The sequence below is a fragment of the Hipposideros armiger genome, unplaced genomic scaffold (genome assembly GCF_001890085.2).
Source record: "Hipposideros armiger isolate ML-2016 unplaced genomic scaffold, ASM189008v1 scaffold_486, whole genome shotgun sequence".
Taxonomy (NCBI): Eukaryota; Metazoa; Chordata; class Mammalia; order Chiroptera; family Hipposideridae; genus Hipposideros; species Hipposideros armiger.
Window position 1 is genome coordinate 1050448 of NW_017731836.1, and position 16130 is coordinate 1066577.

Here is a 16130-nt window from a genome sequence, read left to right on the forward strand (position 1 = left end):
ACCAAACTGGAGCCGTGCTAAGGACAAGCAAGCGTTCAGGCTTGGGTAGGATGGATGACAGGGCAGAGTCTGAAGCTCAGAAAGCTTGAATCGCCAAACCCAGTGCCACGTGCAAGCATTTCCTATAGAAATAAACATCTTTACCCGACATGCCCAAAACCACAGTTCTGTCTATATATGTGAAGACTTTGGGAGGAAAAAAAAAAAAAGAGGCTTAAATAGATATTTTTAGTTCAAGTTCCTGGAACCTGCCCCAGCTTGAGCAAGTTAAGAGCAGTAAAACATTCCCACATCCAGTAACAATTCAAGTGTCCCAATCATGACCATCACCCTCCCTGAGCTGTCATTACCAAGGAATTATAAAGCAGTTATCAATTCATTATAAATAAGTTCCTACCTGCCATTAAATCCACTGACACCTCATAATGGGCTGAGAACCCACCAGAGGGTCCAAGTGTGTGCCTGTCACCTACACTTGGTAGAGCGGTGTGAGTGTGCTGCTGGACAATGGCTGCTAGTCCCCGTCTCCAGCTCACTGGGTCGCTGGTTGAAACCAGGGGACTACAAGGCTCAACTCTAACCAAAGCCCCCACCATGAATCGAATTCCTTTCTAGGTCCACACTGCTTCCCTCCCCTAGGTGGGGAGGGACAGACCATCTGAGTAGAGGGACCCCAGGAAGAAAAATCATATTTAATGTTCTTGATACCCACTAAACCAAAGTAGATGGAAATTCCTCAGGACATAGTCATTCAAATTACAGAAATGAGACCCCATTCTAATTATGAGACAATTTATCACACATTCACTCAATATGGAACATTTACTAGTGAGTGCAGTTTCCTGTAATAACAGACTCATTTGGAAACTGCACACTACAGAAGGCAATCATGTGACTTTCTTCTAGTTGTATATAAAAATACACATCCGTCTGGGAGTCAGGCACAAACAGTGGTACAAAAGCATGAACAGAAATACCTTATCAAAAGAATGTGCTCATTTCATATTGCAGAGCTCCTATCTAGAATCTGGTTTTTGAAAACTTGTTGGCTGGTTCATTTGTTCAGAAAGGTTTCTTCATCACACCTCTCTTCCCCTCCCACGTCCCCCACTAAAACCCATGGAGAGAAGAACTGAGCGTAGATCCACATGGAACTGAGAGCCCCTATCTGAGTCACGTGCCAGCACAGTGGCTGCCCATTAACCTGCTCCCCCAGCCTCATGTGTTTAGGGACTGTCTGGTTTTGAACTGGAGCTAGACATGCCCAACATTTTTATCTTTTGGAATCCAGTAAAAAGCTCCAATGTACATCTGTAAGTCCCATGTGTAAGAATCTCTGGTTCCAGTAAGTGAGATTCAAGGGAGGGAGGAGTGGGAAAAGCCTGGACTGGAGGCAGGAGACTGGCCATGCACCAGCTGTGTGCTTCACTTTCCTTATTTGTAAGTGAGGGGTTTGAACTGCCAGAGGCCAGGGTCCCGTCCAGCTGACGTTCGAGGACTCCATCTTGAAGTCCGCTTCCACACAGGCTTGTCAGGCTGGTTCAGACAAAACTTCCTTACTACTTTGTGCCCACAATTTAAAGTGGTTTTAACATACTTCTGTGCTGCAGTTTGAGGTTTCCCTCCCTTTCCTACCCCTCAGAGGCTGTTTCATTTTACTGGCGCAGAGCACTTGGCCAAACTGGTGACTGCTGATGTTTAAAACTGAATCACTGGCTTGGTGAAGATAGGGCCTTTGAGTAACCTAGACCAGGGCACATGTGTCTGTTTTTCATTAACAGTGTTAACCAAATAGAAATGTGATTCAGTCAGTTCTTCTATAGAACTACTTAAACTTTGAAACATGAGATTGTTCAAAAATTACACGAGAAAATCACCCATCACCATTAAGTTAAAGACTTGAATATCTGAGAGGTCCTACTACAGTCACTGACCCACAACACTTTCCTCTTGGCAATGGGCTTCATGCAGGGTAGCCCGGTCTTGCAGCATATTTGTGCACCAAAAAGTTGATTTCGAAAGATCCAGCTCTAGTCATCACTGTCACTGCCTGACTCGCTCAACTGCAAGTCATTTCCTATAAAAAGAAAACAGAATCAAAGCAAAAGTACACAATTTAAAAATGACTTCCCCACAGTTCTTTGGTTGACTGCCTTGGGTATCACACTATAGTAAAACCAGGCCAATTCAATTTAGTAGGGAAGAAAATTGATTTGACTCAGTGACAAAACTGGTACAGTCACCATTTTGAAAGAAATGCTATCTTTGGTATCTGCAAAGCACAGCAATGCTGCTTATACTGAGATAGAACAGCGGAGGATTAGGCTAGATAGCTTTCAAATGTGTTAATAAACTGCAAGAAAATATTTCTCAATAACTATTTCACTGTCTATAGAGTTTTTCACATTAACTTGCTTTATAAAAGCTAAAACAACAAGTTGGGCTTTCCATTAAGGAAGCGGACTACTGTTTACACCTGTAACACGCTAATCCAATACCCCCTCTGGTACACCTCTGTCCAGGATATTCATGTTACTTTAAACCTGAAATCTGAACTAATGAATTTTGTAAAGCCTCAGATTTTTGTTTGGTGTGCAGAATTTAGGTTTCAGAGGTGAAAAATACAAGTACTCAACATTTTGATCTATTATAATAATAACAGATTCCCAGTTGACACCAAGTAGATTACAAAAGTAAACTTCTATATCTAGAGTGCTACTCTCTATGCCAGCTCTTCCCAAAATCTGTTCTGAGGACCCTGGGGTCCCTGAGACCCTTTCAGAAGGGTTTAACCCAAAGGTCCTTCCTTTTTAACTACATATTTGTGATGCCAGGTTTTCTTCATATACTTCAACCCAAACAATCTATGGCAACCGACTGAATGCAGAAACACATGTAAGAATCCATCTTTGTACTAAGCCAGACATTAAACAGGTTGGCAAAATTTTAAAGCAAACTTACTAAATATTTTTTGATTTGGGAAATTTTTCATAAAAATTGTTATTTTTGTTAAAATGTGATGGTTTATTATTGTTCTTTTAAATGAATTCCTGAATATTTTAAGTATTTTTACATCAGAGTTTAGCAAATTTGTGCTATTTACTATGATCTGAGGGTTTATAAGGTAGTTCCTGTTCACACTCCTGGTTTAAAGAACTCTAGTACTTGGTTCTATGTGAAGTATGCAAAGATTAAGGTCTCACCATTTGAAGAGCTGAAGAACAGGATGACTTAAGGGACATAAAGAGCTAAAGGGAATTTAAAGCACTGGTGGGTAGTGCCACAGTGACACCCACTGTGCCATTTTTTGCTCCTTCTTTCTAGCAGGAAACTGATTTAGCATTGACTGGGCCAAATAAAGAAATGAGTTAAAGCCACAGTAGCTGTCTGCTACTTTTCCACTATGAATACCAAACTCCCAATGTGAAATTTACTATCCCTAGTCAGCTGAGAAGAGCACCAAAGTATACTTTGAATTCCAGAATCTGGGCCCATACAGTGGGAGAGTAGACAATATCCTTAACTGATACCATAGTGTTGAACTCACTCAGGTAAAAAAGCAGGGTCTAGTGTAGTGGTTTTCCAGTGGGGGTGATTTTGCCCCCCAGGGAACACTTGGCAACATCTTGAGATAATTTTTGTTTGACACTACCGGGGGAGAAGGGGGTAGTGTTTCTGGCATCTAGTGGGTAGAGGCCAGGGATGCTCTTAACCTTCCTACAATGTATAGGCCAGCCCCCCACAACAAAGCTTTATCTGGCCAAAAATGTCTATAGTGCCGAGGTTGAGAATTCTCTTTACCAGGTCCACAGTAGCAGGGTTCACTAGGTTAGCTTCCTCACTATTGTCTCCAGACCTTCCAACCTCCTCAAAGAAAGTCGTAACACAGGAGAGCACTCATTAGGGTTCTGGAGAGGTAAGAGCGTAGAGAACTAGCCCTTTCCTACCTCCTAAACAAAGAAATTCATTATTGTTCTCGTTTCCTCTGCTTTTAGTGTCAACTGCACCGAAAGCCACCCAGACATTACAATGTCTCTTCCTTTCCGTTGCCAAAGACTAGTTGGTCTCCAAATATATCCAACAGCATAGGTTCCCAAGCCTGTAGGCTGTAGGACACCCATCTGGGGACACTGGGTTCTTGGGACTGTATAAGCACCTGGAGGTGGGGGACAGTTTGGTGGCAGGCAGCACCCCTCAAGTCTAGTATATGCAAAAATAAAGAGCCTAGCTGTTCACGTTTCAGCATTTTCCAGAATTCACAGAACCTAATTTGTGCCAGTGGGGAAAAAGAAACAGAAAAAACAGATTTTTTAGTTTTGTGCTTCCGATTTTTTAATATTTGATAATTTATTTCTTTCTGCTCCGAATTATCTTTGTCGGGATCCTTTCCTTATGCCTTGAATACCTTCAGGTTTAGAGATTCTTATCTAAGCTAAATAGAAGGCACATCTCTGGCCTACACGCCACCCCTCTCTCAGCCAGAAAAGGGAAAGCACACTTACTGAGGGTGTTCATGAGCTGGTTGCTTCCTTGTGACCGGCTGGTTCCATTGGCGATGGCCGGCCTGCTGTTGTAGGGCTGCTGGTGTGAAGGCTGTGGCGATGCGGGGCCATGGTCTTCGCCTCCGCTGCTGGAGCTGTCGTCATCGCTTCCTGAGGAGCTCTCAGAGTCTGAGGAGCTGCTCCCACTGCTGCTGCTCATCTGTTCAATAATGTCAACTTCAGCCCTCAGCTCTGGAATGACATGGCGTGACAGGGGTCAGCACAGCAACTAGGCTCAAGGCAGCACACTGAGCCTTCTGTAAGGAGTACAGCGGCTAAAGCACTACCATTGGGGAATAACTCCAAACAAACTCCTGCTTCTCAATTCCTTAAAAACGTACAAACAAAATGACCAAAACTAACACCTTTATCTACTAATAAAAAAAGAAGATTGTGAATTATGGAATTAAACATCAAATAAGAGAAGGGCAATATTATGCTAAGGGGTTGAAAAATATTTGACTAGGGATTGGCAGGTCTCAGTGCTTGTTTTGGATCGACCTCTAAACCAGTAGTGAGACACAAGTGGACATCAATGATTTTACCAAGGCACTCTGGAAAATGAAGGGCCAGAGCAGACAACCTCTGGGGTCCTTTCCAGTTTTCATGTCCCATGAATAAATGAAGGCTTGTAGGAGGAACCACGATGACTGCAGAAAAATGGCTAAACATTCCTCTGCTGTATTCTTTACGTATTTGACTAACAGCCTTGCCTGTCAGGTACTGCATTTTTTACAGATGTTAAGCAGGGAAGGAAAAACATGTTTTATCTAAGCATTTCAATATCACTGAATATATTAAAGACACATCATAGATTTTCCTGTCCAAACACACCTTAAACAGCTAAGGTTCCTTTAAGCATAACTGGCAACAACTAACCACTCATGGTCCAATTCCTGTTTATAACTTAAGTGAAAACTTCCACAAATGGCATTCCAATATCCATGAGGACAAAAAAAAAAAAATCAAGATGCTTCACAACTGTGCACCATGCAAAGAGTGATTTTATTTGCTGAAACACAGTGTTTCTATACAGTGGAAAAGGCAAACTTACTAAGGACAACTCTTTCTTTCCCTATTTACTGCTGTTATGAATTTAATTTTTTCATAAAACTTTACAAATATGAAATACTTACTGCCATAACTTCCTAAAAATCTGGACAACTAAAACCATCCATTGTATAGGGAAGAAAGCCAAGGTATCTTTATCTCAGGTATGCATTGGAGAAAGGAGTCTATCAGACTTCTAAGTCTTTCAGAGCCAGTATCCATTTTCACTGGTCCTCCTGGCACTTTTCATATCTACACAATTTGTGTTAGTACCAAGCACTAGTCATGGTATTTTAAATGTCCCTCTAACTTAGAAACTATACTGACATCAGCACACTTTGTTTCCACCCCAGCACCTTGGAATTTTCTTTTTCCATAGCCTTAAAGGTGTGTCACATGGAGCGTTAGACAGCAGTCATGCTTGTTTAAACCCTGGGCCTCTAAGCAGAACACTGTAAAGACAGCCACAACTCAGGTCACTCTGCCTGGACTCCTCCTTGTCAAATAAGGTAAGAGCCCCTGCCCTCAGCACCTCTGGAGTTATGAACTCCACAGCAATCTTTTCAGTGGCAGAGAATGCACATGTCGTCTTGTCAACACGGCAGCCTTGTTATCTCTACAATCATATTAACACCCCACTCCAAGTTGCTATCGTGCCTCCAGAAAATGCTCTCTACCTCTTTTGATGTCATCCAGCTGCGGTTCAGGTGAAGGGTTATCTTTCAAGGGGGAAGTTTTGGGTCCAACTGGAGGCTTTGTTGGAGCTCTGAATGGCATAGGTGGTGGCGGCGGCGGCGGTGGAGGCTGTGATGGCTGCGGGGGACGAGTGGGCTGCTGTTCCATTCGGGCTTGGATTTTACTGCTCCCCTCAGCCCTGAAATGAGATACAGACATTAAATTAGAGCGGAAAAACCAGTGGTTCTCAAATTTGCCCAGGTGACCAAGCACCTGGAAGTCTCTGTAGAACCCCATGCTTTTTAGACCGTTGCAAAATATTGACATTTATAATTTTATCTCATGAACTAATCCTTCAACAACTGTCTACTGTATTCTGGTACTGCATTATGCACCAGAGATAGAGATGAATACAACAGACTGGCTGCCCTCAAGGAGCTCACGTTTTATAGCAACAGGTGATAAAAACAGATATGCAGAATACAATGGATTATGAGAACCCATTTTACTAATAGAAAATATGACTATTTGACTTGTAAACAATTTAAAGTGATAAACACAAATGTATGAGTTACTAAATAAACCTAGCTCTTGAAATACTGGCCAGTTTGTGAATTTTTCCATTATCAATTTACTGCTTGCTCATTTTGTCATATGCCAGCTCTTGCCCTCAGACAAGAAAAGTGTTCTACCCCAAACTGAGAAAATTCTATTAACAATTTCTTTTGTAAATGGACTGGCCCAGCACTTTTCAAACTTTAGTGTGCATTCAAACCATCTGGGGCTCATTCAAATGCAGATTCTTACTTAGCAGGTCCTGAAATTCTGCACTTTTAGCAAGCATCCAAGTGATAAATGCTGCTAGCCCCAGAAGACACTGCGTAATAAGAGAAATGCTCACAACCACCAGCTTTTGGAGGAGTAACAGCAGCACCTGGTTCATGGAGGTAATTAATACAAATGCACTGAGTGGCAGGAGAGGAGCAGGGGCTCTGCAGCGCCCTGGCACTGGACTTAGGTAAGTCAGTCTCACTTTCCTAAGTCTCTTCATCTGCGCATGTGTTTTACAGGATAGCAACAGCATCTTTCTCAGAGTTGTTTAAAGATGAGATAATGCCATAAAGCATCTAGCATAGTTTTTGGCAATATGATAATTAGCTACTCTAATTTTTTGGTGAAACAAGTAAAGAAAAATGGCTTGAGGAAGCACAAAGAGAAAAGCATCAAGCTGTAACACTTCTTTAAAATATAATTACTATAGTAAAATAATTGCTATATCGCAATGTAACAATAGAACCACTGGCTTACTTCTATTTATAGAATGAATTTTGACTTTAAAATAAAATCTAATTGGCTTCATATCAGACATGTAATAACTATTAAATTAGATATCAAAGAGAGCTCACTAGCTCAAAAAATAGGCAAAGCTTTATTTTGGTATTATAATGACCTCAAATGGATCTTATAAAAAATTAATGTTTTTACTCTAATAAAGACTATAGCATTCAATTATTCTTTCATAATTATAAGTCTATAAAATTTAAATCTTATCCCTTAAGTGGAACTGTATCAAAAAGCTTGAGATTAATAAAATGAATTTAATTACAAAGTACACCCCTTCCCCCAATGGCTTCCACGTTTCAGGTCTTAAAAGCATTATTTCTTTCTATTACATTTGAGGAAAAGATGTTTTACTGATTTGTCTGGGAAGACAGGTGGAGTTGTTGAGATTACCGATAGTATACTGTGACCCTGGATGTTAACATCCTTGTAAAATAACTGAATAGATAACACAAAGATAGATAGAAACAACATATCAATCTGTACCTGGTTATTCACATACCTTGTTTTCTTGACCTGAATGCTGCTGCTGAGTTTTTCCAGCACATATTCACCAGTGTCATGATTAATAATAAGCACACAGTCTTTCTGATAAGGCCGTTTGTTCCCCTTGAACACAGTCATTGGTGGTGTGGATCCCTATATGCCACAAAAAGTATTAGAGGATCAAAACTAAACACACCAGTTTTGAATATCAAAACTGAATTTATAGGTGACTCTACCTCATCAAATCTTTGCTCAGAGCAACTCAAAAAGAACAGATTAAACTAATTGCTATTTTAACTCTTTCTGGCTTCTCAGGCAATAAAGGGGAAATAATAATTATACCAAGAATCTGTGACTGAGCAACTAGTCCTAAGTAATCAAGAAAGGTAATATAAATTTTTAAATTACTGTATATTTTTGCAGAGATTCGGGAAATGTTGCAAATAATAATAAAGTGTGAACTGAGAAAAACAAATTAACCATTAATTTTATTACACTGAGGAGAGTTTTCACAATGACAAGTAAAACTTCTTTAGTGGGCCATCCCTAAAATTTCCTTGTAATTGGCAGGTCCAGGGCTTCTCATGCCAAGTAACCAACAGAGCATCTCCAAGAGCAGCTCATTATTCTGGTTAGCTCAGAGTAAGTACATCATGCCACTCACCAGCCTAGGCCCTTTGATCATTAACCCATTGCTCTGAGGTCAAATAATTAAAATCTTTAAACCAACCATGTAGCCCTTCATCCCCACCCACACCACTCATCCCTGGCCTCTGCTGGCTCCAGAGCAGGGCGGCTGGCGTTCTCTCACACCCTCAATCTCTTTCCTTTAATAAGGCTTCTACCTATAACGCCAGCCCCTCCCTCCCTTTCAATTGTACTCAACCTTCAAATCTACTCGAAGGTTACTTCCTTAGGGAAGCCTTCTGTGACTTTTTAAAGTAAGTGCTATGTTTTCTTACATTTAAACTCCATACCATAAGCTCCACAAGAGCAAGAAATGTACCTGTTTTGTTCAAACTGTATTCTCAGTGCCTACTAATGGACCAGGAGACAGTAGGGGCTCAATTAATATTTGCCAAATATAGGATTTAATCCCTTGTATAGAATCAAAAACTTTTTGGCTCCTTAACTCCTTATTCATACAGTAAAAATTTAAAGTAGGAAGGGACCTTAGGGACCATTTAACTAACCCCTTCATTTTACGTTTGGGAAAGGAAGGTCCAAAGGGACATGACGTAACCCACCACAGGCAACAAGTAATGAAACAGCAGTATGAACTCGCAGACAAGTAATTTTTCCAAAACACAAAGCATCCCAGGTCTCCCAGTCCAGAGCCTTTTCATGCTATCATTTGGTACTTACTGTGTTCCAGGACAGGGTTGTGACATGCAATGACACTTGTTCACTAAGAGTATTCTGTCTAATCCTTCGGGCTTTGTGATCAGAGTACTGCCTTGGGCAAGGCTTTACAAAAGCCTCTCTTTGCAAGGGTTCTCAATTCAGCTTTTAACTAAGTTCTGCATCGTTCAATTAGCTGAATGCTCTGAACCTCTGGTTCTTGCCTGAAACCATCGGCCTACACTTCACCCCCTGCCAGGTATATGGAATATGTAAGTCCTGCAGCCGCCTTAACTCCTAGCTTGGCAGTCCCACGTTCTTTGCCATTGTTATATATCAGCATGGCACCTAGGGCTTTTCTCTATAGAGATGCTTAAGGAAAAGCTACACTTGTCTAAAAGAGGGGCTAGGTGTCCAAGTAGGATCCTTGTCTACTTTGTAGCAAACGGGAGGGCGGGGGGATGGAACTTGGGGAAAATGGCAAAGAATCATTTTTCATCAAGCACCTGGGAAGCATGAATTCCACTCCACCCTGTACCCCAAATTCCCTTTTTCCTTATGTAGGCACTTTAAAAAATTTTAAACAGTAGGAAATTCAAATTGTAATAATGTGAAATATGAGGATTCACAGTGATTCTACATTTAAAAAGACAACAACATTGGAATAAACTCACAGGTATATGTGGCAGCGTAATTGTGACTTCATCTCCTTTGCCAACCTGAAGCTCTCCTTCACAGGAAGTATCTATAGATGCTGGCTTAAAATCATCTAAAGGGAAAAGAAAAAAAGCATTTATCTACCAGGTTACTTATACTAAGGACTCTCATTTAAGAATTAAAATTTTTTTTATTACTCAGATAAATGGAAAATACAAATAATTTAGAATATCTTTAAGAAAAACGATTTCATTGTGGAAAACTTCACATATACAAAAGCAGAGAAAAGAGTACAATGAAACTCTGTGTACTATCACGCCCAGCTTTAAAAATTACCAACTCAGGGACAATCTTGTTTCATCTATACCTCCATATGCTTTTTCTCCCACCCCAACTGGATTATTTGGAAGGAAAAAAACGAGGTTATATACCATTTTATTAAAGATATTCCTTTCTCCCCAGCGACAGATGAAAATTAATGCTTATTATCCATAATAAAGTGTTTTGTTAGGGTTGTTATGAGGATCAAAAGCAACAGCATATTAATAAGATTCTGTGATTGTGAAACCCTATATGAAATATGAAAGGCCACAGCATCATATAAGTTGATTTCATTTTGCATAGGAAATGTCACAATTAGGATTTGCCACACTCGAGCTCCAATAGCTGCAACAAAGATATTCCTGTAGAGGTTCAGAGTAGACGGTTCAACTGTATCTCCACAGGTTAGTCCTACATGTGTTTCTGAACTGCAGTTGAAGTACAACATGAATGGCCATCTTACTCCATTTTAACACACACCTGCCTCAAAATGCAGGCCAGGTGCATATGTGAAGTCTCATTTAAATTGTGCATTGCTCTTCACCCTCCTAAAACATCAACTTAGTACACCGCTCTTATCACATTCCCAGGATCTTCGGTCTAAGAGAGCTGATCTGCTGTCAGCAGGAAGCACAGCCATGGCACGGCAAAGTGACCACACAAAGGTGGGACATCATTATCTAACACGCCCTCTTGCAATGTGTTGAGTCACATCTATTAGCTCCTTTGACAAAAACAAGTCTTAACCAGCGTTAGCACTCAAGACAGGAAACCAGGGGCTGGCTCGTGAATCAGAGGGATGCTCAGTCAGCTCATAAAAGCCAATCTTTACCCAGGACAGAGAGGAGGTGCCCTCCCTCAACAGTCTATAATCACGTAGAAAAAGGAAGGTCCAGCATAATGACTACTGCGACATTCTCTATGCCTGCTCTCTTCGGCTTCCAAACATACATCATGCTGCAACATATTCCAGGCTCACAAATTCTAATTTTTGTCTTCGCCCACAAGGGACCCAGTCCTGGGTTAAAAGTGAGGTTAGTAGATGTCACCTCAAAAGACGTCCAAGTCAAACGAGGTGCAGAAAGCTGTAGGAGGAGAACTCTGATGGGGCGCAGAGAGGATGTGGGCTCTTTGGCTGCAAGAAGGGGTGGATAAAGCGCAGTGTGTCTGGGTGCCCAGAATAAAGACGGACGAGGAAGGAAAGCTGAGGAACACAGGGAAGAAGCGAGTGGAACAGGAGGGAGTGGAAGAGGCTCCCGAGCAAACAGGAAGAGTCCTTTAAACGTGAAGAACCGTGGTGGGGCAATCAGAAAGGGTGCGTGTGTGTGTGTGTGTGTGTGGGGGGGTGGTTTAGAGGGAGAAGAACTGGAGTCCGATGTGGGGTCAGTCTTTCGGTAATAAAGACGGCTTGGCATCAGGAAGGGCTGGGTGGGGGGACGAAAAGAGAGAAGGGCCCATGAGCTTCGGAAGGAGTGTTCGGGACCACGAGGCAGAATAATAGCTGGGTGTGACGAAGGGTTTGGTTTGAGAAGAGTGAGCTGGGGGGCCAAAGGGAGAACACTCGAGGTCCTGGAGGACCTGGGGTAGGAGAGAAGGGAGCTGACGTAGGCAGGGGGTTCCCTGTACTTTGGAAGGCCGAGGGAAGAGAGGAGGGATTCGAGGTTGGCAAGAGGCGGCCGAAGGGAGCCGTGGAGAGCGCTGACTTACAGCGAATGGTGTGGAAGGAGGCTCGCGGTCGCTTCTCGAAGCTCTCCCCCAGCCGCAGGCAGTGTTCCTCGCGGTCCAGCAGCGGGTTGACGGTCCCGTTCATGGCCCCCCACGGCCCTCGCGCCCCGACCGGCGCTATCCAAGCACGGCGGCGGAATGAGCTTCCGGCGCCGGCGTCTGGGAGTACGGTGCCTCCACGACACCGCTGCGGAGCGCACCGGGAACCCAGCCGGCGCCCACCCGGGGCCGGAAGCAAGTCTCTGCGGTGGGGTGGGGAAAGCCCCTGAGGAAGCAAGGCCGCGGGACTTCCGGCGTCAGGGAGGGACTTCTGGGTTCGTAGCGGAAGTGGCGGGGGCGGTGCCATAGCGATAGAATTCCGCCGGGATCCTGCGGTGCTCAACGCTGATTTGTTCAGACTCAGGGTTTTTCCGCGGCGGCTCCCAAATTCTCCTTCCGGGTTCTGGGCCAGACTGAGGGCTGGCTGCGCCCGACCTTCCCCCTCCACGGAGTCTAGGAGCTGATGACGGTGAGCCCAGAGCGCCGCTGACTAGATTAACACGGGTCCGTTAGCCGACATGGCCGGCTCTCCGCAGGCCCTCGCGGCCTGGTCAGCTTAGTTCATCCCAAGTGTCCTGAGACAGAGGGATCCTGGGGACCCTGCACCGCGCGTCACTCGGTCTCCTCCTTCCTTTCGCGCTGTGATGGCGGTGCGAAGGCCTGGAAAGCGACTCCCCCGCTGGTCTGAGGCAGCTTCTTGCGAGTGCGATCAGAGATTCAGGCCACCTGGACGTAGTAGTTCCATCTTCCCCGAAAAAACTGCGTCTCCGATCCGTGGGAAACGATGACAAACCCCCCACACACACACACACACTTCTGTCTGGCAGTTGACCACCCACCTCCAGTTCGGGCACCTGTTCTGGTTGTAGAATCACCCCGTTTCACAGGCACCGAAAATGAATGACTGTTTTCTCTCCAGGGTTTCTCAACCAGGTCTTGGGAAGTGTCCTTTTTCTAAGCTAAACCGATTTATTATGATAGATGACTTAGTCTGGTTTGGATTAGAGTTCGATGCGTGAGCGTCTAGGGCCACTGAGTGTAAGCCCTCTGAAGGCAGGGACTTTGTCTTGCCCTTCTTTGTGACCTGTCCTGGTGTAATGGGCAGGGTTTTGTGTAGAGTCAGCACTAGTAAATGTTTGGTATATTGAACTGTTGGGTGAAAGGAAATGTTCATGAACCACTAACTCAGTGTCTGTTCTAAAATTACTAACCAAAATCTTATTCTTTTTCCTGCGAAGCAGAAATGCTGCCCGAGGCTTGAACCCAACCTGAGGAACCACATCTGAGAAAACCCTGCCTGCGTCTGCAGGTTATGCTTGGATTCCTCAGGTTATTCAGGAATGGAGAATCTTCAGCAGTGTTAACTATATTACCATTTTCCCAAGAGATGGCATCTTTGCACAGCAAAGGGCTGCAGGCAAGGAGTCTCAGCTCTGCAGAAGAGGAGAGACTGAAAAGAGACCAAGCTTTAGTGTCTGACTTTAAACAGCAAAAACTGGAGAAGGAGGCTCAGAAGAACTGGGACCTTTTTTACAAAAGAAATAGTACGAATTTCTTCAAAGATAGACACTGGACCACCAGAGAGTTTGAGGAGCTCAAATCATGTAGGGAGGTAATGTTACACCTTATTTGAGCTGCTTCATTTAAAATGTGTATAAGAGGAGTGCTGTATTGCATTTTTATGGACGTGTGAGGTAGAGAATTTATGAAGCCTGTCAGAATGCTTTGTACCTTAGAGTGAAATATACTGTTTGGTTTCAAGTAGCTTTTGCAGTTCCCGGGTTGTATAATACACAGGCGAAAGAACTTTAATGGGCATTTCTGTTTCTTTAAAGCTAATCTGAAAATTGTAAATATTAAATTCACACTGAGTGACTTCAGTGACAGATTCAGATTCATTAATAATAATGATGATGAACACTTTACCATGGCCCTTCTCTAGAACTTTTCATGTGTTTTGTAATTTAAGCCTTATAATAGCACTGTGAAGTAGGCATTAGTATTAGCCCCACTTAATGATAAAATTGAGGCACAAAGTTGCTTAAGTGATTTGTCCAATGATAGAACACAGGGGTGAAGGGAGGAGTCTGGATTGAATGCAAGCAGTTTAGTCCCTAAGCCTGTTCTCTTAGCTATTATCCTGTGTTTTCTCCACACCAAACTGCCCAATGTTGGAGGACAAATTGAGATATCAGTATTAGCTTTCGGTTATCAGTTTAATTGTTTATTGTCTGCTCCAGGGGGCAGAGATCTTGTTTTTCATGTTCTGGACCTTTTAGTTTGGATTGTTTCTTTATTATGCAAATATAGTGTCCTGTAACTTTGAGTTCTCTTTCCTCAGTTTGAAGATCAGAAATTGACTATGCTTGAAGCTGGCTGTGGGGTTGGGAACTGTTTATTCCCACTTTTAGAAGAAGATCTGAATATCTTTGCTTATGCCTGTGATTTTTCTCCAAGAGCAGTTGAATATGTCAAGGTTGGTGTATCATCCCTGTGTTTTGTTATGTTTGTTTTCTTGGACTTGTTTGACCTATCCTCTATACCCGTTTGACCAATACCAGACCTCTCCTTGAAGCTAACCAGCTGTGATTACCATAAATGTAGTTTTCCTGTTTGCATACATATACAATACATATGGAAACACAGCTTTATTCAGAAAAATAGAAATACCATAATGACACCCATATACTTATACCCAGATTTAATGATTTCCAGTATTTTGCCACATTTGTTTTATAGACTTTTTTTCTTTGATGAACCGTTTTAAAGTAAATGACAGACACTTCACTGCTAAATATATCTACATACATCTTTAATAAGGATTTTTCTCTAAATCACCCCTATATCTAACAAAAATAGCTGTAATCCCCTAATGCTGTTAATACCCAGCTCAGATTCAGATTTTCCCAAATAGCCCCAGGTATCTTTTATAGCTGTACCTAATCAAGACCTGCTTACCCTTCATTGTGTACCATAGAGCTTCTCCGTCTAAATCATTCCTGCCCTTCCCATTGACCTTTTTCCCTGCTGACATTGCGTTTTTGGAGAGCAAGCCATTGTTTGTAATGAGGTTCCACACTCCAAATTGTTCTGATTCTTTGTATCATTATTTAATTTGTTCCTCTATCCCCAATTTTTCCTGTACAGTAGAAATTATACTTAAATAGGGTAAATTATTTTTGGCAAAAATACTTTAGTAGGTGGTGTTGTTTCTTTCATATTACATCCTGTCAGGAGGCAATAATGTCTGGTAATCTTACTGTAAGTGATGCTAGCGTTAATCATTGGGTTAAGATAGTAACTCCCTAATTCCTCTGTTGTACAAATATTTCCCTTTTGCCATTAATGAATATGTGGGGGATACTTTGGCAACATGCATATATCTAGTTTTCCATCAGCCCTTCACAGTTTTAACATCCATTAGACTTTTTAATAGTGGGATCACATTGTACTGTAACTTACTTTTGTCACTACATTATATCTTGCCGTTTGTTATCTTTGTACATATAGGTCTACCACATTTTATTTACCTGTTGCGGTATTCCATAGAATGGATATACCATACTTGAACAATTACCCTGTTGATATTTATTTAAATTGTTTCTAATTTTTTGCTTTTATAAGTAGGGTTAATGTAATCACCATTGTGCACAAGTTCTCCAAAACACGTGCACACATTTCTCTGTGTTGAATAATGGAAGAAGTAGAATTCCTCAGAGAAAGAGTATACATATTTAAATTTTAATAGATAATGCCAAATTTCCTTCCAGGACATTACACCAATTTATAATTTCACCAATAATATAAAGATAGCTTTTTCTCTATGCCCTCAACATTTGATGTCATTCTTTTTTTTTCTTTTTTTAAGATTTTTATTGGGGAATTGGGGGGATGGGAACAGTGCTGGGGAATTGGGGGAAGGGGAACAGACAAGTTGCTGTTGTTTTGTTCTTC

General features: G+C 42.2%; 2 protein-coding genes across 5 annotated transcripts in view; one reads left to right on the forward strand and one right to left on the reverse strand.

Moving 5' to 3' along the window:
* Positions 1-1130: 1130 nt before the first annotated feature.
* Positions 1131-12483, reverse strand: EAF1 (ELL associated factor 1). Its single transcript, XM_019667151.1, has 6 exons — positions 12120-12483; positions 10109-10203; positions 8110-8246; positions 6269-6465; positions 4503-4733; positions 1131-2077 (listed from the first exon to the last, which is right to left on the reverse strand). The coding sequence occupies exons 1-6, from the start codon at positions 12481-12483 to the stop codon at positions 2031-2033; spliced, it is 1071 nt and encodes a 356-aa protein (XP_019522696.1). The 3' UTR covers positions 1131-2030.
* Positions 12484-12558: 75 nt separating this feature from the next.
* METTL6 (methyltransferase 6, tRNA N3-cytidine) overlaps positions 12559-16130 on the forward strand; it is a 16156-nt gene continuing 12584 nt past the window's right edge. For all 4 annotated transcript variants that reach the window (XR_002126731.1, XR_002126732.1, XM_019667154.1 and 1 more), the window contains exons 1-3: positions 12559-12645; positions 13418-13788; positions 14518-14652. Coding sequence is in view for 2 of the 4 variants with exons in the window: in XM_019667154.1 (XP_019522699.1) it covers positions 13489-13788; positions 14518-14652 (435 nt within the window). In the remaining 2 variants the exon portion in view is untranslated. The remainder of the gene's footprint in view (positions 12646-13417; positions 13789-14517; positions 14653-16130) is intronic.